The sequence below is a fragment of the Sturnira hondurensis genome, unplaced genomic scaffold, assembly GCF_014824575.4.
Source record: "Sturnira hondurensis isolate 20B ecotype Veracruz unplaced genomic scaffold, ASM1482457v3 Scaffold0015596, whole genome shotgun sequence".
In the NCBI taxonomy this organism is placed as follows: Eukaryota; Metazoa; Chordata; class Mammalia; order Chiroptera; family Phyllostomidae; genus Sturnira; species Sturnira hondurensis.
The window spans coordinates 111237-133385 of record NW_028088227.1 but is presented as its reverse complement, the minus strand read 5'-3'; the positions used below and the strand labels follow the sequence as shown (position 1 = coordinate 133385).

The 22149-nt window shown below is 42.2% G+C and overlaps 1 protein-coding gene across 3 annotated transcripts in view; it reads right to left on the bottom strand.

The window, feature by feature from the left end:
- Positions 1–253: 253 nt before the first annotated feature.
- The window catches only part of DGUOK (deoxyguanosine kinase), a 39849-nt gene continuing 17953 nt past the window's right edge, over positions 254–22149 (bottom strand). For all 3 annotated transcript variants that reach the window (XM_037064852.1, XM_037064853.1, XM_037064854.1), the window contains 5 exons: positions 10873–11060; positions 7310–7457; positions 1905–2020; positions 933–1032; positions 254–502 (listed from right to left, as the gene is read on the bottom strand). In XM_037064852.1, coding sequence (XP_036920747.1) covers positions 476–502; positions 933–1032; positions 1905–2020; positions 7310–7457; positions 10873–11060 — 579 coding nt within the window. In that variant the 3' untranslated portion in view covers positions 254–475. The remainder of the gene's footprint in view (positions 503–932; positions 1033–1904; positions 2021–7309; positions 7458–10872; positions 11061–22149) is intronic.

The following is a 22149-nucleotide window of genomic DNA, read 5'->3' as shown; positions in this document are numbered from 1 at the left end:
AAGGAGCTTCTGAACTCCGGGGCTCATACTTGAGCACCCACCCACCCCGAGCCGCTTACTCCCCTTCCCTCCTTCACACCTATGGCAGGGCCTGGTTAAGGTCCCGGGAGTGATTCCTGCCCTGGCAGGTCTGGTTGGTGAAGGATTCAGGAAGAAGAAAAGCTAAGACTTTTCCCAGGTGAAAATGGCTAGTTTAGAGGGGAGTTCAGAGTAGGCACCAACAGATCCATGCTGAAATAAATGAACAACTAGATTAGCAAAATAAGCAAAACTTATATAAGCTTTATTGTGGAAAACTTTGAGATTCAAAAGAAGACCATGGCAAAATCTAAGAGTAACAGAAATGACGTCAGGAAGTGCCAGCACTGAGGGTACAAGGAGGTGGGGGTGAGGATGGGAAGGTGGTTCACTCAGTGCTTTTCTGCCCCCGGAGAGTCAGCGAGCCCACAGCACAGCCAGAACATCCTGGTGTTGGTTACAAACCATTTACAAAGGTGTTTACCTGTGGGAAAGAGAAAACCCGACAGTTAAATGCCACATTGTCAGCAGACTCTACAATAGTCCATCCACAATGCATAAGCAGTCCGTGAGTTTTTTGAGAAGGGAAAACAGGTATGGAGAGGAAATGGGACCTGCCCAGGGTCACATGGTATCAAGTGGCAGAGTGGGGCTAGAATCCAGACACCTCCATTCCCTAGTTGTAGAATGCCTTAGAGGGGGAAGTTAGTTGGGAAGCACATACTGTAAGTTAATTATTTAACATTATTGGCCCCAAATACTTTAGAAAATTGGGGTTGTGGTTGTAACTTTGACAAGGTTCCACAGGCTTTGGGATGTGAAATGTAGTCTGAGGCATTATGTTTAGTCTGAAGCAAAGATAAAAGTGCAGTAAAGGAACACCATTAGGAAGCAGGAGTCCAGGTCCTCCCCACCTTTCTCATGAGTTCTTCTTGTTTAGTTACTTCTTTAGAAAAATCGTCGTTGACATCCAACACCAGCACTGGAATGTTCAGCAGAGCCTCAGAGTGGAGCCTGTAAGGAGTATGACCATTTAGGGAACAGAAAAAAGAAGCCGAGCCACGCTTCACACGCCCACCACATCTTCGTAGTTCAGAGAACAGCGCTACAGTCACATGGCTTCTCAATGGAATGGTGCAAACAGCAACTAAAAAGTAATTCATGCCGAGCTGGGCGAAAAGGCTGAGGGATTAAGTGAAAAAGGAAAAACCTCACAGACACAGACAATTGTGTGGTGATGACCATGGGGAAAGGGGAGAGTGAGTGGAAGGAGATTTGACTTGGGTGGAGGGCACACGACGCAATTACAGGTGTGTCCTGTAGAACTGTACACCCGAAGCCTGTACAATTTTGTTAACTAATGTCATCCCAATAAACTCAATAAAGAGATAAATTCATATGTTTTAAATTGTGACCAGGATGCAACAAGATTCTATCACCAGAAGATAGGAATTCAATCAAGTTAGCTGGAAAGACTAAAGCTAAAATTTCTCTCTAGTCTTAAGACTAACCCTGAAGGTGATTGCCCCAAACATTTACACAGAGAGCACACCACGCCTGGGGAGGAAAGGCCAAAACCAGCAGTGTCAACTTATTTCTCTAAAATTCTTCAGCCTCTCACCCTGAGCCAGTTATATAATCATCATCACACACCATGTTCAACCCAGTGGAATGTTATAAAACAGAAATCTGGGGAAATACAATCTAACAAAGGCTCTTGGCATAAACAGATTACACCCGACGGCGTTAAACTTCCGAGGTGGAAGTGCCTGACGTTTCCAGCCATTTCCAGCACGCTCTGAACCTTCTCACGGGGCTGCATGGCGGGCTCCCCGGGTTTCATCGGCGGCGCAGAGAGGCAGGCCGCTGTTCTCTCTGCCGCTTACTTGGTGGTCTTGTGCACAAGCCAGGCTTCGTGCTGATCATGAAGCTGCTCGAGATACGCCAGCTCAATTCCTTTCTCTTCTTTCCTGTCCCTCTGCTGCAGTCTCTTCAGACAAACCTGAAAGACAATCCCCAGGCCTTGCTGAGCTCGTTCTTGGCTGTTACATCGCAGTCTCTGGGGGGGCTCCGGGACCCACGCACAATGTCTATCCTGGGTGCTGCTGTACGCCCTGACTTCCCCTCTGTGTTCTTGTTTTCTTACTCAATCACAGGTTAAGAGCAAACATCATCCACCCAGGAATCTGGAATTACCCTTCTTTTTCCAGGAAGTCTCGGAACGCTCCTTCATATCTCTCCTTGCTTCTCTCTTACCTCTGGCCTGGTCAGGTCCTTATCAATACTCACCTGAACTACAGCAAGAGCCTTTTGGCTCTCTGCCTCCTGGAGATGGTGAAGGGTATAGAAAGGGCCTAGGCTTTAATGTCAGAGAGTCCAGGATTAAATTCCTGTCTCCACCACGCGCCAGTGGTGCAATCTCTGTGGGCTTCCCGTTCCTCACCCTCTATTCACCCACGGGTCACTGTGAGGATTCACCAGGTAAGGCACGTCAAGTTCCCACAAAAGCTGGTCTTTCCTACCAGTCTGTCGCTCAGTCCACCCTTCCACAGGACTCCAATATAATGGCCTCGCTCTAAACACTTCACAGGCTCCTTACTGCCCACAGCCACCACCCTTGGGTTCAAGGAAGTACGAGTAGCATCACATTTACAAAAAGTGTACATAACTGCAAACATCTCTTTCAGGTCACAACAAACACTCTCTGCAGGAAAATGCAAAACCTGCCTTGGTCGAAGATAAAGAAGTAAAAACAGCGAGGTTTGGGACTAACTCTCCTTCCTTCACTACTTCTGGAGTGCGCATAATTCCTTTCTGATTTCACATGGTAGACAAGTCTGAAGTATGATGGCTCAGAGAATGTCACCTTTACCTGTCACAAGGCCATTCCCGGAGTCCGGGCACCCCTCCCATACCCCACTCTCAGTTTCCGTAGCCCCTCTCCTGGACTCACTGCTTTAGGCAGATTTGACAGCCTGCCTTCAGGGCAGACTAAGCTCTTTCACACCTCCAAACTCTTGCTGAAAATGTTTGCCTTGTCTCAATTGTCTTCCTTTCTCTCTCTGAGTAGCAAACATTTCATTATTCAACGTCATCTGTCCTGAAAGAATAGGTGGATTAAACCACTGATTTTAGGACTTCTCTCTTCCAAACACTGAAAACAACTTTATCCCCAAATACAGTGCACCAAATTCCCAAAGCAGTCTTTGCTATTTCCCTCTTGTTCTATCGTCTTCTGAGGAGATAAAGTCATGTACAAAGATATCATTTATGAACTTATGTCCAACTTTTCACATTGATATAGAGACAGATGTTAACAGTTTTAGAACTTATGCCCTCTATCAATAATTGTCCCAAACTCAGATGAAGCCCTTGACCTAGGGAAGGCCCTGTGCACACACAGACCACCAGGGGCATTTTAGCTGCATCAGATGACAGACGGAGGCCTGCACAAGGTGCTCCAAGAGCACAGCAACGGGGAACCCAGGAGGCAGGCCAGAGTCCACCCTGCTCAGGGCTGAGCCCTGGCCTGACAGAGTAGAAGGTCACTAAGTATTTGTTACACATAGTCATTTAATGTTTTAATATCTGATTTAGTCTCTCTCTACACATTTTCCTTTTTCTCCTACTTAAAAAAAATCTTTTTCATTTCTACTTTCCTTCACTCTGAACCTGCCTCTTTTTCTTTCCTTCTATCTTTCTGCCCCTCCACCCCATCCTATTGTTGATGGCCCCAAGACGTGTCCCCTCATGTCCTCCCCTCCGTGACCACACAGCTTTCCACGCCTGACTTCCAGCTGCCCAGGTCTCCACCCCACTGACAACCAACCAATATTACTAACTTTTTGTATACTTTCAGAAATATTTTACACACACACACACATTCACAGCCATCTTTTTTTAAAAACATACAAATACATATAAAAGGGGTCCTCCTATACACTATGTTCTTACATTTGTTCACTAAGCAATGCACCTTGGAGATTGTTACATGTCAGTAAAGTACTTTCTTATTCTTTGTCAGGACTCCCGGAATTTCCAGTGCATGGACGGGACACAATGTATCCAGCTGGTCCCTACTGATGACCACTTGGGTTGTTTCCGTTAATTTGCTCTTACAAAAATGCTGCCTTGCACGTGAGACATTTTGCCCATGTGGGGACATATTTATGGAGTAAGTTCCAAGGAGCATAATTAATGGGTGAAAAGGTACGTGTACTTGCTAGTACATATTGCCAAACTGCTCCTTAGAGGACAACCAATTTACATTCCTGCCAGCAAGGTAAGCTTCAGGATTTCTAAACATAGAAAATTATCTATTTTCCTCTCTGAGAGAAAAATATTACCAGAATTAATAAAAATGTCTATTTTTAAAAATGTGACTTCCTGTTTTCAATTATGCCAAGGGCAGAGCAATTCTTTTAACAAATGCTATATTTATTCATTCATTGCTGGCAGGCAAACATTGATGCTGAGGTCTTTCCTATTAAAAAGGCTAATACTTCCATTTTTACTACTAATTTGCTTAACAGAGCAAACTTCTTCCCTGCAGAAGTTTGAGCATGGGGCAGAATTCTTGCTTTACTGGGCTGGTTACAAAACTCTTTTTAAAAGAAGCCTGTGCAGACAGTACTTTAGTCTGGTCCCTCTTCCTCAATGGGAGGACACACCTGAAAGTAAACAGGAAAGGCAGTGTATATGCAAATGCCAAGGGAGGGGCCCTTCTGCCCATTCGCCGGCCTTTCCCTCACACACACCCCTCAGAAAAAGCTGCTGCTCAGACTGCTTGGATGACACGGAAACTGGATGGTGACTGCTAGCGGGCCTGGCCCCTGTGCTTCCCAAACCCAGGTGCCGCTTGTTCCCAGGCATTTCTGCACGCTGTCTCCATGCTGCAAACTGCCAGGCAGGGCCTGGCTCTTGGAGGCACACTAGCTGGCTGCACTTTCTATTCCTGACTCCACAGGTTTGGGTGGGGAGACTAAGGCCCAGTCACTTCTCTTCTCACATTTGTAATTGTTGGCTTGCTTGCTTTTTAGGATTTCGGGCAGAGAAGATGGAAAGGAGCAGAAGGTCCTACTTAATTTAGGCCCATCTCACGTGCTCTGAACCAGTATTTACCAGGGCTCTGCACTGGAGTACCAGTCACATGCACAGCTTTCTACAAAGATGTTTTAACCTCTGTTCTGCTCTTCTCTTGGATATAGTTACCTCTCAGTCTCACAGAAGGTCAGGCTCCCTTCATGGAAAGGATATCAGGATTCCTGGGTCCCAGGCTCTAATGTCATCAAACCAGCACCAAAATCTCCATCCAATCTCAAAACAAATTAAACTATTTTTCTTTTTCTATCATTAGGTTGCAATAATCCCTCAACTTCCCTCAGCTGAAATACCTCAGTTAGTCTCTCCAAAAAGATACATCAGCCACACCAGCATCGTAACAGTATTCACCACCACCGTCATCATCGTTGCCCCCTCATCGCAAAGCCATCTGGATGCACAAAGGAGTGAGCGAGCCTTTCCTGCTTTCCTTGCTGGGTCCCACTTCAATGTCACCTCCCCAGAAACAAAGCCCCTGCAGCTAGCCAAGCACCCTGTTCCGCTCTCAGGAACCAGTCCACCCACTTCCTTGTCACCAGTACTGCCTTCACAGCACCGAGTTGATTATGATGAAGTTGTTCCTCTGGAAAACGTCAGGTCAGCACTCCCAGTTTTTCTAATGTTCAGCCCTCCAACCCACTGCGTCCTGCACCCAGCCATCTCAGGGCCCCTACCAGAAACCCGGCACCTCTTCAAACTCCAATTACAGTCTTCAGTCAGGCCCAGCTCCACTGCCTCACGCTCCTCCATGGCCCAGGCCATGAGCCCTTTTGGGACCAGGACTTTCCTCTCACCCTGAACCCCACACTCAGCTGCTTTAAGTCATCCTCTTTGGCAGGGGTCTCTTTCCCCTAATCACTGACCCCCATCTCTGCCCCCCACCCAGTATATCACCTTCCTAATATGCCTCTTCTATTAATGCTCCCAGGCAATGAAGACTACTGGAAAAGGTCATACAGATGTGACCCAGCTAGTCAACTTGCAATGAATACATCTCATTTCAGCTTGCTTCTTCTCACTAAAGGTTCTCAGCCCTGTGGCCTCACTGAATCTCTAGTTCAGTTTTACTTTAAACCTTAGATCTTACTTATTTCTGTTGAGCCCTTTTCTTATTTCCTTCTATGGTCTAGTTTCTGCCTCAAAATCTCCAGAAACTCCTGATACAAAGACCCCATAGCTGGTCCCAGTCACACCCCTGGCTTCTCTCCTGGCTGACACCTTCCAAAGGTGAGGCCCTTCTTTCTGGTCCTCTCCTCCCTGGCTCCTGCCAGCCGATGTGACAGGGCTTTCCCACTTGTTTTCAGACACAATTCATCTGACCTCAGGCTTCCTCTTGTCTACAAGGCTCAGTTCTCTCTCTAAAAAGCAAGAACTCTGATCTGGAGAGAGCTTTCCCCCCTAAGATCACGTGGTATATCTGGAATTTGACTATACATTACCTGTATATCTCAAGACTTAGAGCAACACATCTCTCAAAAAACACCCCCTGCCTTGACTCAGGATCCCATCCAGAAGAGCCCTTAGACACCACTAGTCTGAGCCACTGGACTTAATAGGTAAGGACCCTTCCAGGGAAAGATTTCCAGGGACTGCCCAAGGTCACTGCCAGTCTGCAGACACCAAGGACCACTGCTGGCTCCAGAGACTTTGGTGCTCTTATCAGAATCTGTGCTAGGCTGGTTCTGTGGTCCAAGTCACAGAGTCACGGAAAGCAATTTCCGTAGTCCATGCTGCCTACCAGTGGCGTCCTCAAGGTTCGAAACAGGGCTATAAATCAGGGCAGTACCAGAATGAGATGAGGCAACCCTCCTCCTTGTGCTCCCCACACTCCATTCAGGAAACTATTAAGACAACCACAGGGGGAGGGAAAAGTGAGGTAATTGGCTACAGGTTACTTGGTCAGAGGGTCCAACCTATAAACCCTGGGTGATAGAAAGAACGCCCAATTTGCTTTGGTACATCAAGAGGGACCCTTTTTGAGCACAGTCAATTTTTTTGCCCCTCTGCTGCAGAAGGCCTGTGGGAAATAGGGTGCTCAATGCTAGGATGGGAGGGTGTTGACCTACCGCTCTCTGTGGTCCACATAATACCCACAGTCTAATTTCTCCAACCAGGAAATCAAGGGCTTAAGAAACGTCTCCTCTTAAGGTTCATACGGCCCTCAAGTCAGAGGCTTCCAGTTCTGCATTACCTGGGGAGTAGCCCGAAGGTAGATGAAGCCGTGTAGCTGGAGTCGGCAGGCAAACTCCTGAAGGAGAAAAGAATGCCATTCCTGATAGATATGCCACTCCATATCATTGATGGCACCATTTTCAAAAAGACTCTTTGCAAAGATATACCTGGTTGGAAATGTAAGTGGGAGGAGAGGGGTGTGGGGAGGAGGGAGGGAAGAAGAATGGGAAATGGAATGGGCAAAGAAGAGAAAGAAGCAGAAACATCAGTAACCAACCTGTTCCATGGCTATTCAAATCACTTAACCCTTTTAGTACCTTATCAATTTTGAAGAAATCTTAACTTTTAACCTATATTCCCCTCCTTGTTCAACACTAAGATGGAAAATAGCACCTGGACTTGAGAGGCCAAAACCACAGCTCTCCAGATAGATTAACCCGCTGGGAGAAAAGGGGCACCAGAAGAGCACGTTGTATCATTGGTTGCTAACAATTTTTCCTGCTGGAAACCAGTCAGATACACAGCAAAGGTGCATGTACACTCAAACCTTTGAGATTTCTTCATGATAAATGTAGCAAGCCCCTCAACAAAAACCAATCTAGTATAAAGCACCCACCACATTTTATTTAAAAACAGGGCTTCTGAATCTCCAGGCTGCCGAGCCATCCTCTGCTTAGCTGAGGAGCACAGAGGAGCTGCGTTTGGGCAGCATCGCCTATGGAGCAGGAAACGCATTTCCTCCCGACTGCAGGATCACCAGGAACGCAGACTTTCCTCCACAGCACACACGAGCTTTTTATTTACTTGCTTCATCTGTTAAGCCTCTAATCTAGACATAAGAAAGCCAAATCTAAAAACCAACTGGCCTTGCCCCTAGCTTACTTCTACTACTAAAGGAACATCTGGTAAATCGGAAATAAGAGGTAAACAGAACCATGGCTTCAGAAGGGTCAATTCTCTTTCAGACCTCAGACATCTTGATACAAAACACAATTTACATCCTAAATAATGAATTCCAGTTCCTAAGGCAACGCCCAGCAACCGGCCACTTCTGAGAAAATGAAATTCAAAATCCTTGTGTACGAACGGCTCAGGAAGTATGCACTGCAAGGCTGTGTGTTGTAAGAGAATGTGATGTTGCAGAATCACAATCCTGAGCCTGATCCTGGCTCCAAAAAGTCACCAGCTGTGTCACCATGGGCACGTCAGTAAACTTGGCCCATTTCTTCCTCTGTATAAAGAGAGAACAGCAGAACCTAACTCAGAGTTGATGTGAGGATTGTACATAATACAAGTACTTAGAGGGGGGGTACACAGTATTCAAGGTGCCTTAGTCATTTTAACTCCTTCTTTGCTAGGCTATGAAGACACCAATCTGAGAGCTCCAGAGGTCAACTCTTCCAACTCTACCTTTTAGCTAAAGGTAAAAAGAAAAGAGGTGACTTCTGTCACTCAATTCCTGAAAAAATGTTTTCAGCTGTGTCATAGGTAACATGGAAATTAAGATCTTATAAAGAGAACTTAATTATCTGTTAATAAGCCCTACAAAAAGCCCTTGTGTTCCTGAGCACTTCTCTATTTTCCCAAAGCTGGTGGGGGCTGCCGGGGAGAGTGGGAGCAGAGGCTGTGGCACTGAACGCCAAGGGTGGGGCACCACTGCGACCCAAATCAAATGCAGGGGCTGCAAGGAGTCCCTGCAAGGACCCAGGCGGCAGGGTCCCTCTCTAAAACCACAAGCTATTGTTTCTTTAACTCACAGAAGATTCAGGTTTCTTCCTCTCTGTCATCCACTGGACCAAGCGACTGGGTTCCGCCTTTGGAACACACAGAACACAAGAGCACATGTGCGGTCGCAGAGTTCTCTGTTAGACTGCAGTCACTGTGAAGGCAGAGACTGGGTCTGTTTTGTTTCCTGCCACAGCCCCGGGGCCCTGCCTGCCACCTGAACACGGGTGCCACTCCAGGCATCTGAGCTGAGTGAACGCACACATGAACGAACTTTTAAGAGTGAAAAGGTTCTAAATTACCATCTGGATTAGAATGTGTAATTAGTTACCCCTTCTGTCTTAAAAATGCCCCCTCTAGGATGGTGTAGCTGCCTATAATGCGATCAATTCTCATGTCTTCCATGAAAATGGTAAGATCTTGTAGCTTCTAAACAAAGTAGTAATTTGATTTCTGAGGGGCCTCTCACATTCCTACTTTACTAGTGGGCTGGAAATAAAAAGACCAACAGCGAGTGCACTTCCAAATAACCTAGGTGATTTTATGTAACTCATCGTCCTAGTCCAGAGGGCATGGCTGTGGAAAGGGGAGAGGAAAACAGGAAGCAGTATACCCAACAGGTGAAAAAGAAGCAAACTCTAGAGCCCAACCACTGATAATTCACAAATTTAGCTTTTATAAAGAGGAGGCTTTCTGGGAGTACAGAGAAGGGATGCATAGCCCACAGGATTTGTTTTCATATCTTGCATGATTTTAGGTGGCATTAAAACAAGTGACATGACATTTACAAAAATGTACTCTTATTTTTCCTTTGGAGGCTTTTTGGGACCACTAAGAAGCAGAACTAGGTTGTCTAACTTGGAATTCAATGGGTAACCGACTTAGTGTCTTCTGAAGTGAATGGACAATGAAATGCAGCATTTTCCTTTTTTTTTTTTTAGATTTTATTTATTTATCTTAGAGGGGAAGGGAAGGGGAGAGAGAGAGAGAGAGAGAGAGAGAGAGAGAGAGAAATATCAATGTATGGTTGCCTCTTGTGTGTCCCCTGCCAGAAACCGGGAACTGACCTGCAACCCAGGCATGTGCCCTGACTGGGAATCGAACTGCGATCGTGTGGTTCGCAGGTCCGCGCTCAATCCACTGAGCTACACCAGCCAGGGCGGCATTTTCCATTTTGATATTTAAGACAGACTGTCACACTTTAAATCTGCAGTTCAACCCCCAGTCGTGGTGCATGTGGAGACAATCGATCAGTGTTTCTCTCTCGCACATTCCTCCCTCTAAAGTTAGTGAACACATCCTCAGGTGAGGATTAAAAAAACAAGATGGGTAAATCCGAAACAGAAGCCAATTTCACAGATGTGCTATTTCTTCTTAGAAAGCCTTTCTTGAAGAATAATAAAAAAAGATGACTATATCTCTCATATCATTTTAGAAACACAAGTTTTTAGTTCCATCTGCTATCTTCTTCAAGGTGATAACCATTGATTCATTCGGTTTCCTAGCATGTATACTGCTTCTTAAGTGTCTACTCTGTGCCTTTTAGCATGCAACAATTCTATTAGACATTTACCAGCTTGCCTCTGTGCCAGAAAAGAACAGGAAAGCATAATCAGTGGCGATGTGGGAAATTAAATGCATTTAGTTTATGAAAAATATAATTTTCTTTCTTGACATATATGATAGTCCTGTGGAATTATAAGTCTGAATAAATCTGTACAGTGTTGTCTTAAAAACGAAGACAGTTTTTAAAAGTACAATGTTCAATGACCACAGTGGTGCAGGGTCTGAGCAAGAAGAGAAAACCTACAGCTCTGAGTACAGGGCTTCTGACTAGTGGCGGGTTCAAGGTCCTACCTGTCACTGTACACAGACCTCTCAAAGATCTGTACTGCTTCCTTGGCCTGGAAGAGCTTCTCAGGGAAGGGCTCCAGCCCTACTTTCAGGCGGGTCATAAAAGAAAATGTCTGGAATGTGTAGGACCATCGTGCTGGCTGCCGGTACATCAAATCCAGCAAGTTCCCTGGATTTGGGGTAGCGCAGGCCTAGAGGGAAATGACAAAAGAAGAGAATTTCCTAGAAGGCAAATTTACTTCATTGTGTTTACGTTCTCCCCACCCCCCTGCAGGTTTAAGAATCAACCAGAGAAGCAATTACAAACATTTTCTTTAGTCACCACTACACAATCAAGGAACGGATTTTCCTACTTTACTGGACAAGAATCTGATACAGGGAGATGATATGTCGCCTTCAACGTACCACAGAAGAGCAGAGGAAGGGCCCCACATAGAATTAGAATATCACTTACTTATGAATGGATTTGTGGAAACTGTCTGAGGGGGAGTTAACAATCAACAACCATCTAAATTCCATTTGGAAATAATTTTTTCCATTGCAACACTATGTTGCCTCCCTTTTGGGCTTCCATTTGTGGCTATTTCTTCACAAAACTTTAACCCAGGCAAGAAAGCAACTGTTTATTTGAAAATCTGACCATCCACATAAAATCCTTTCTCTCTCAAAGAAGGGCTACAATTTTTTTTTTAAGATTTTATTTACTTATCTATAGAGGGGAAGGGAAGGAGAGAAGGAGAGAAGTATCAATTTATGGTTGCCTCTGGTGTGTCCCCTGCTGGGAACTGGCCTGCAACCCAGGCATGTGCCCTGACTGGGAATCGAACCGTGATCGTGTGGTTCGCAGGCCTGCGCTCAATCCACTGAGCTACACCAGCCAGGGCAGGGCTACAATTTTTTAACAAACAAAACCCTCCTCCTTTCTACAGACTTTACGAAAGGCATCTGATCACCCACTCACTCAGCACATGCAGGTGGGAGCATGTATGGGACACTCAGGAGCCCTGGATTCTTTGCACCACTGACTCAGCGCAAAGGTGAGTTTTGCGGAAAGCACTGTGGATCTGTAGTCACCACTAACTGAAGGCCTATGTGACTACGTGAGCAAGGTGCTACAAGGGGTACGGAAAACAAAACTAAGATTTGTTTTAATGTTCACTATGGTATGTTATCTCATTTAATCTTCCAAAGAGCTTCATGAGGTAGGTACAATTGTTAACTTCATTTTCTTGAGGAGAAAGTCCACTCAGAAAGGTTAAGTAACTTACTTGCCCAAGGTCTCACGGTAAGTAGGTAATAAATGGGTACTCAACCCTGGCTTCCTCTAACTTCTTCATTCTACTATTTTTCTCTATAAAGGCGAGCAAGACAGGTTCCAAAACCCAAGGAGCTCAGAATGCAAAAGGAAAGGGGGTGAGACAACGATATAAAGAGCCAGGATATAAGGAAGAACATGTGATGAAGGGTTGTTCATTTATGATGGAAGGAATCTGAGAAAGTTTCTGGAAAAAAGAGGCATTAAGCTATGTGGAGTAATATGTGAAAAAAATTTTAAAGATCTTATTTATTTATTTTCATAGAGAGGGGAAGGAAAGGAGAAAGAGAGGGAGAGAAACATCAATGTGTAGTTGCCTCTTGCTCGCCCGCACTGGGGACCTGGCCCACAACCCAGGCATGTGCCTTGACTAGGAATCGCCTTGACTAGGTGACCCTTTGGTACACAGGCTGGCTGGCACTCAATACACTGAGCCACCACCAGACAGGCCTGATATGTACAATTTTCTGATGGAAATTTCAGGTAGAGACAAAGATACAGGAGGGAAAGAAGGCTAGATAACAAGCAGTGCAGTTTGGCTAAACACCACCATTCCATCCCAAAGAAGGGTCTCCCCCTTTGGAAGGCTTCAGGAGGAGCAATACAGATGGAGCAGAGAGGATCACAAAATGATTTCCCTCTTTCCGATACTGCAAACCACAAACACACACCAGCCCCATAAACGGTCCCCAGCTAGGAGCTGGAGGCAGAAGCAGCGGGGCAAATCTGAATCACCTGGAGTCTCTGATGTCACTACAGACTGCTGTGTGGCACAGTTCTGGGACTGCACGGCAGCCCACTGAGTGAGCGGGGCTCTGCTCTGATGGACGTGCGTACTAGGAGGACTAAGTAGAGGCTATTCTACCAGCAAGCCCTGGGCTACCAAAAGGAGACTGTTCCAGAACAAAAAACTGCACAGGGCCTACACAGTTTCTGAAAGAAACATCTCAGCTATAGAACAAAAGCAAACATCACTTCCATCATATAAACAAATAGAGGAATAATCATTGGTTATAAAAATATTCAGCAATTCAAAAGGATAGGACCAATCTGTGTGCTCAAGACAAGCAGCCTCTTAGGAGACAGCTGTTGCCAGGAACAGGAAAAAACGGAAGAATCTCATTGAGATTCAAAAGAGTGCCACATTGATAAAAGCAGGCAGTCATAAAAAAGGAGCAATATGAAAAGAACATTCTTAGAGGAGAAAAAAATAGATTTGCTAAAACAAAACACCCAATGAAGACAGTAACCATACTGTACACTGCAGTAAACCTAATGACAATATCATACAGAGTATCAGCTTAAGAAATTCTCCCTAGCCCTGACTGGTGTGGCTCAGTAGACTGAGTGCCGGACTGCAAACCAAAGGGTTGTAAGTTCGAGTCCCAGTCAGGGCACATGCCTGGGTTGTAGGCCAGGTCCTCAGTAGGGGGCACTCGAGTTGCAACCACACACTGATATTTCTCTTCCTTTCTTTCTCCCTCCCTTCCCCTCTCTAAAAATAAATAAATAAAATCTTTTAAAAAAAATAAAAATATCAGAATTTTAAAAATTCTCCTTAAACTTAGAGGGGGAAAAAGGCAAAAATTATGAANCTGGTATGGCTCAGTAGACTGAGTGCCGGACTGCAAACCAAAGGGTTGTAAGTTCGAGTCCCAGTCAGGGCACATGCCAGGGTTGTAGGCCAGGTCCTCAGTACGGGGCACTCGAGTTGCAACCACACACTGATATTTCTCTTCCTTTCTTTCTCCCTCCCTTCCCCTCTCTAAAAATAAATAAATAAAATCTTTTAAAAAAAATAAAAATATCAGAATTTTAAAAATTCTCCTTAAACTTAGAGGGGGAAAAAGGCAAAAATTATGAAAGAAATGAAAATACATGTAAGTCAGAAGATCCAGTATGTATTGTAATATAGTGATAGGGTTGGTTTTCCTTTTCTTTCTTCACTGACTGGTGTGACTCAGTGGGGTGGGTGCTGTCCCATGAACTGAAAGGTCACTGCTTCAATTTCCAGTCAGGGCACAAGCCTTGGTTGTGGGTTTGATCCCATGGCAACTGATCTGTTTCTATCTCACATGGATATTTCTCTCTCTCTTTCTCAAATCTATTCTTGGTTGAGGATTAAAAACAAAACAGTACAATTTCCATATGAATGAAGGGGAGGAATATGAAAGAAAACTTCAAATATAGCAAAAAGAAAAAGATGGAGATGGAAGCACAAAATAAGATGGCAGGAATAAATAAACATAATCATAATAAAAAAGAAAAATTCCGAGGAAGGGCAAACTTAAGATTGGGTAAAAAGTAAAACTCCTGTTCACAAAAGAAACACCTAAAATAAAATAAAACCTAAAACAAGACGACAAATTGGTTGAAGACAAAGGGACAAAAAAATCCACCAAGTATTGGGTTGTCCAAAAAGTTGGTTTAGTTTTTTCTGTACAATGGCTCTACTGGCTCTCAGTCTGTCTTGAACTTCACTTGATACAATTCTGTTAGATTGTACTGTGATAGCTGTCACATCAGCATGCGTTTTTTAAAATGTTTTTTATTTTATTAAAATTTCTTTGTTGCCCAATTACAGTTGTCCCCATTACTCTCCCATGCCCTACCCACCCCCACTCCCACGTTCAATACTCCCCCCACTCCACTGTTTTTGTCCGTGGGTCCTTTGTACTGGTTCCTTGACTTCACCCTTCCCCTTCTTTCCCCTCAATGTGCATTTTTTAAAAAGATTCTATTTATTTATTTTTAGAGAGAGGGGAAGGGAGGGAGAAAGAGAGGGAGAGAAACTTCAATGTGTGGTTGCCTCTCATGTGCCCTGCACTGAGGACTTGGCCGCAACCCAATCATGTGCCCTGATTGGGAAGTGAACTGGCAACCCTTTGGTTTTGAAGGCCGGCACTCACTCCACTGAGCCACAACAGGCAGGGCCTCAGTGTGCATTTTCAAAAACTGTGGACTTCCGGCCAAGATGGAGATATAGATGGAAATACTGTGCCCCCTCGCACGACCAAAATTAAGGACAACAAATATTTAGAAATAAAAACACAACCAGAACAGACAGAAAATTGAACCGTACGGAAGTCCGACAACCATTCATCCAGACTGGTAAGAGGGTTGGAGTGGCGGCCAGCAGAGAGGGGTTGTGACTGGCAGACCCAGGCACACTGCTGGTGGGGGGCTAGCAAACTCCAGGTGCGGGGAGGAAATGAGCAGAGCGCACAAGGTGGTTGGCTGACTGCAGTCACACATTTGCATGCAGATAAACAAGGCAAAAACGGGCAGCGAGAAAGACTGTGCAACCCAGGGCCCCCAGCCATGGGAAATAAAGCCTAAAAGCAACGATTGAAAAGTTGCTGGGAGAAACTCCCAGCCTCACAGGAGAGTTTGTTGGAGAGATCCACAGAGTCCTAGAATGTACACAAACTGACCCACCTGGGAACCAGCACCAGAATGGCCCAATTTGCTTGTGGAAAGTGGCAGAGGGGACTGAAATTTGAGAGAGCAGAGGAAACACCATTGCTGTCTCTTTGACCCTGCCCACACATACAATGTCACAACCCAGAGATGTGGGTTGCCCCACCCTGGTGAAAACCTAAGGCTCTACCCCTCATATGTAACAGGCGGGACCTGACCAAAAAATCATGGCTCAAACAGAAGAACAAATCAAAGCCCCAGAGCCAATTATTCTAAGCGACCAAGAGATAGCCAACCTATCAGATGCACAGTTCAAAACACTGACGATCAGGCTGCTCACAAGAACTGATTGATTGTGATCATAAATTAGATGAAAAAATGAAGGCTACACTAAGTGAAATGAAGGAAAGTGCACAGGGAACCAACAGTGATGGGAAGAAAACTGGGACTCAAATCAATGGAGTGGACCAGAAGGAAGAAACAACCAAACAGAAAAGAATGAAGAAACAGGAATTCAAAAAAATGAGGAGAGGCTTAGGAACCTTCAGGACATCTTTAAACATTCCAACATCCAAATTATAGGGGTGCCAGAAGGGGAAGAGGAAGAACAAGTGGAAAACTTATTTGAATAATAAAGGAGAACTTCCCCAATCTGGCCAAGAAAACAGACTTCTAAGAAGTCCAGGAAGCTCAGAGAGTCCCAAAGAAGTTGCACCCAAGGAGGAACATACCCTGGCACATCATAATTACATTAGCCAAGATTAAAATGATGGAGAGAATTCTAGAGGCATCAAGAGATAAGGGGACAGTCACCTACAAAGGAGTTCCCATCAGACTGTCAGCTGATTTCTCAAAAGAGACCTTACAGGCAAGAAGGGGCTGGAAAGAAGTATTCCAAGTCATGAAATGCAAGGACCTACATCCAAAATTGCTCTATCCAGCAAAGCTTTCATTTAGAATGGAAGGGCAGATAAAGTGCTTCTCAGATAAGGTCAAGTTCAAGGACTCCATCATCACCAAGCCCTTATTATATGAAATGTTAAAGGAACTTATCTAAGAAAAAGATAAAAAATCAGCAAACTCACAGTTATTAACAACCATACCTAAAACAAAAACAAACTAAGCAAACAACTAGAACAGGAGTGGAGCCACAGAAAAGGAGATCACATGGAGGGTTAGCAACAGGGGAGTGGGAGGAGGAGAGGGGAGGAGAAGGTACAGAGAAAAAGTAGCATAGACAGTGGGGAGAAAATAGATAGGGGGAAGGGCAAGAGTAGTGTGAGAAATGTAGAAGCCAAAGAACTTACGACACATGGACATGAAATAAAGAGGGGGAATGTGGGTGGGAGGAGGTGTGCAGGGTGGAGGGGTATGAAGGCCGGGAAACAGGACAACTATAATGGCATAATCAATAAAATATATTATTAAAAAATAAGTACACATTAAAAAGTAACAAAATTGATGAATTTTTGTACAACCATTTTAATATTGAAGATGGGAGTAAATATGCAACATTTTCAGTGATTTATGATTTATGATTTCAAGAAAGGTAAAAAATGCAACTGAAATGCAATAAAAGACTAAAAGACTCGTGCAGTGTATGGAAGGTGCGGTGACTGACAGAACGTGTCAAAAGTGAGTTGCGAAGTTACTTGTACTACTGCCATTTTAGCTAAATAATTCTTTGCTGCGGGGCCGTCTCATGCAGTGGAAGATGTTTAGCAGCATGCTTGGCCTCTACCCACTAGAAGCCAATAGTGGGAGATAGCTAACATATTCAAAATCTCCAAATCAATAAAGTTATTGGTGAAAATAAAAAAATGTGTCATTTATCTTATGGAAAAAAAAAATGGACTTTTTGGTCAACCCAATAGATGCAAATAAAAAGGCAGCACATGTGGCAAAACTGTACTAAGAAAAAGGCATTAACTGCTAGGAGAGTTGTTTTAAATACTAATAAACCAATAGACTCCCTAAAGAAGTCATGAACCTTTTTATATGGAATATTAAAGCATTGAAATATTATCAGTATAGAGCAAAGACAATTAAAATATAAGGAGAAATGGACAAAACACAATAAAAACACAAAAATTTAAATAACATATTTTTCTCAGATTTTAAAATAAAAAATAGACCCAAGAAATGAGAACTTGGGAATAAAATTCTAAATCATTTGTTGCACATATCTGAAACTGGGATATATCTTATAGTGTTCACTAAATTAAACTTAACACATTTTAATTATTCCATAGAAAGGTTATTAAATTCATTGTACCTTATGATCAATGGCATCTTAGAATTTGTAAAATATGTCATATCAAACTCTGTACTGTACAAGTAATACATATTCTACATAACACATGGCACATTTACCAAAACTGATCATAAAAAAAACTGATCATACATAAGCCACGAAGTCTTAGTAAGTTCTCTCAACTAGAAACTATAGAAGCCACACTGTCTAACCATAATGAAATTAGAACTGCAAAGTAACACTCACAAAAAATCTACTCAGAAAATACAAAATATTTTAAACATAATTCTTGGGCAAAGAATAAGTTAAAACTACAATTATAAACTCTTTAGAAATTTCCGTTAAAATCCTGTATGTCAAAACCTAGAACGTAAGGCCAAAGCTTATCCCATGTAAAAAACTTCCAGTTGCAAATGATTTTACTATTAAGGCAGAAAAAAAGGGAAGAGTACACAAACTAATCATTCAAGCCTAAGAGCTTTAAAAATGTAAAGAAATTCTGAGAAAGAAACGAATAAAGGCAGAAATAATGCAAGCCCCCACAGAATTAAAAATAAAATCTATTAATTAATTCTCTTTTAAAAACATCAAATAGACAATCTATCAAATCTATCCCTCCTCAAAATATTCAAATACACAACATGAGACAAAAATAATTCTGGAAGAGTTTAAAGTATTAAAGAAAACCTACTAATTTTACTTGATTAAGTGTGAAAATCTCAATACAAGGCAAGTTTTCTAAGAAGGCAAAATTGACTCCAGAAGGTAAAAAAAAAAAAAAGCACCATGAATAATAATTGAGAAATAAACAGTTGTCCAATAACTATTTCTGCCAAACAACACTGAATTCATGGCATTTAAAAAATGATTTCTGCCATACCTTCAAGGAATAGATAATTCCTATGCTAAAAATGATGCAAAACTTCTCAACTGATTTTCATAACCCTGATGGTAAAACCTGTCAAAAACTGTACACACAAATATTAATACCAATTAAACTTACAAATATATATGCAAAATTCCAAACAACATATTAGTAAATTAATGGAACAGTGAACTAAGACCAAAAGAGTTCATTCTAGAAATGTGAAAATGGTGCCATTATCAAATCTATGACTAAGAGAGTTAAGAAGAACCCGGTAGTTATTTTGCTAGATGTTAAAAAGACTTGTGATGAAAATTCAACATCTGATTCTGATTTTTAAAAAAAGTTAATATCCTGGTAATGGGAAAATCCTCCTCCATGTGTTCTATTGAAATAAGCAATAATCCTAGAACAATATTGATACAGTATAGGTAGTTGGACTAAAGATAGAACAAAATAAGGGTGACTACCACTATTAATTAATGTTGTTCTGGAGCTTTTGCCCAATGAAAGAAAACAAGAAAATAGAAATGAGATGAATATTGGAAAAGTTTTACAAATGATTAGAAATTATAGAAGAGGTAAGCAAATAGAGCAAAAAAAAAAAGCCCAAAAAACAATTGACATGAGAATTGTCACACAAATACAACAATTGACTGCTTTCCTTTAACATAACAATAACCCTGTGTGTGATTTTCTGTCAGTACCATGCTTTTTTGTTGTTTATTTATTTACTTTATTTATTTATCTTTAGAGGGGGAGAGAAGGAGAGAAATATCAATGTATGGTTGCCTCTTGTGAGTCCCCTGCTGGGAACTGGCCTGCAGCCCAGACATGTGCCCTGACTGGGAATTGAATGGTGATTGTGTGGTTCGCAGGCCCGTGCTAAATCCATGGAGCTACACCAGCCAGGAGTACTATGCTGTTTTGATTAATGTTTCTCTGTACTATAATTTGAAGGCAGGCAGCGTGAAGCCTCCAGCTTTGTTTTTTCTGATGATTACTTTGGCAATTTGGGATCTTTTGTGCTTCCATATAAACCTGATGGTTTAAAATTTTTTTAAAAAAATAAATATCATTGGGATTTGGATGGGGATTGCATTAAATCTGCATATTGCTTTGGGTAACGTGGGCATTTTAACTATGTTGATTATTCCAATCCATGAACATGGAATATCTTTCCATTTCATTGTGTCTTTTTCAATCTCTTTTAATAAAAATAATTTACAGTTTTCGTTATATGGGTCCTTCACAACCTTGGTTAAGTTTATTCCTTGGTATTTTATTCTTTTTGTTGCAATTGCATAAGGAATTGTATTTTTCATTTCTCTTTCTGAAATTTCATTGTTAGTAAACAGGAATGCAGCAGAAACAAAACCACATGTATATGGGCAGATAATTTTTGACAAAGGAGCCAAAAACACACAGTGGAGAAAATAAAGCCTCTTCAATAAATGGTGCTGGGAAAATTGGAAAGCCACATGCAAAAGAATAAAACTAGATAGACTACAGCTTGTCTCCATGTACAAAAATCTATTCAAAATGGACCCAAGACTGAAATGTAAAATCTGAAACAATAAATTACATAGAAGACATAGGTACTAAACTTATGGACCTTGGTCCTAAGAGAGGATTTTATGAATTTGACCGCAAAAGCAAGGGAAGTAAAGGCAAAAATAAAGGAATGGGACTGTATCAGACTAAAAAGCTTTACACGGCAAAAGAAACCCATAACAAAACAAAAAGTAACCAACCAAATGGGAGAAGATATTTGCAAGCAACAGCTCTGACAGAGGTTAAAATCCAAAATACATAAAGAACTCATACCACTCCAAACCAAGCAAACAAACAATCCAATTAAAAAATGGGCAGAGGATCCGAACAGGCACTTTTCCCAATAAACATACAAATGGCCAACAGATATGTGAAAAGATGCTGAATTTTACTAGCTCTTAGGGAAGTGTAAATAAAAACTGCAATGAGGTACCACCACACACCTGTTAGAATGGCTGTTATTAACAAGACAGGTAATGACAAGTATTGGAGAGCATGTTGAGAAAAAGGAGCCCTTGTTCACTATGGAAAACAGTATTGTGGTCCCTGAAAAAATTAACAATACAGTTATATGACCTGGTAATCTCTCTTCTGGGCACCTACTAGAAAAACTCAAAAACATTTATTCTCAAAGATATACGCACCTCTATGTTCACTGCAGCATCGTTCACAGTGGTCAAGACACGGAGAGTGTCCTTCAGTAGAGGATTCTCAGTAAACGACTGGATAAAGAAGATGTGGTACATATATACTATGGAATACTACTCAGCCATAAGAAAAGATGAAATACTGCCATTTGCAAAATGGATAGAACTTGAGAATACTATGCTGAGTGAAATAAGTGAGTCAGAGAAAGCTAAGAACTACATGAGTCCACTCATATGTGGGACATAAAACTGAAACTCACAGACACAGAAAACAGTATGGTGGTTACCAGAGGGAATTGACATGGGAGCAGTAAAAGGTAAAGGAGGCCAAGTATATGGTGACCGAAGATGATTGACTTTGGGTGATGGACACACAATGCAATGTACAGATTATATATTGTGGAAATGTATACTTAAAAAAACTATATTATCTTATTAACAAATGTCACCCCCCAAAATTTAACTAATTCAAAAAAACAAAAAGCAATAACCAGATTGAAAAAGCTGATGGGAAAAAAGATTGCAGTCACAGTAACAACAAAATGTATAACCACTAAGGGATAAACCAAGCAAGAATAGTACTGGGACAAGTAAATAGCCCTGGCTGGTGTAGCTCAGTGAATTGAGTGCCAGCCTTTGAACCAAAGGGTCGCCAGTTCAATTCCCAGTCGGGGCACATGCCTGGGTTGCAGGCCAGGTCCCCAGTGGGGGGGGTGTGAGAGGAAACCACACACTGATGTTTCCCTCTCTCTCTTTCTCCCTTCCTTCCCCTTTCTCTAAAAATAAATTAAAAAATGTTTTAAAAAGTTCAAAAATAAGAAAAAGAATGGTACTGGGACAAGTAAAAAACTACTTGGGGTAAATTAGACACCTATAAATTTTGTTTTTTGAAGACCTAATTGACCTTATTAACAATCATGAATCAGGCAGCACTCCAAGTAGCAAGAAGAAGGGCACTCCCTAAACTTGTATAAGTTTTAAAATAAACATAAGAGTGAAACCATAAAAGCAAGAGAAAGAAATGTAGGTGCATATTTTTGTAATCTTGGTCAGTGAGAGGTCTTTTTAAATTTTAACAAAGGCAGCAACTAATGAAGAGACAGATATGAGTACATAAAAACTTTATAAATATTATATTGAAAAATACATCATCTACAAAGATAAAAAGTAATGGACTGGGGAAAGTACCAGCAGTATATGACAGAGAGTGAAGATACTGAAACTA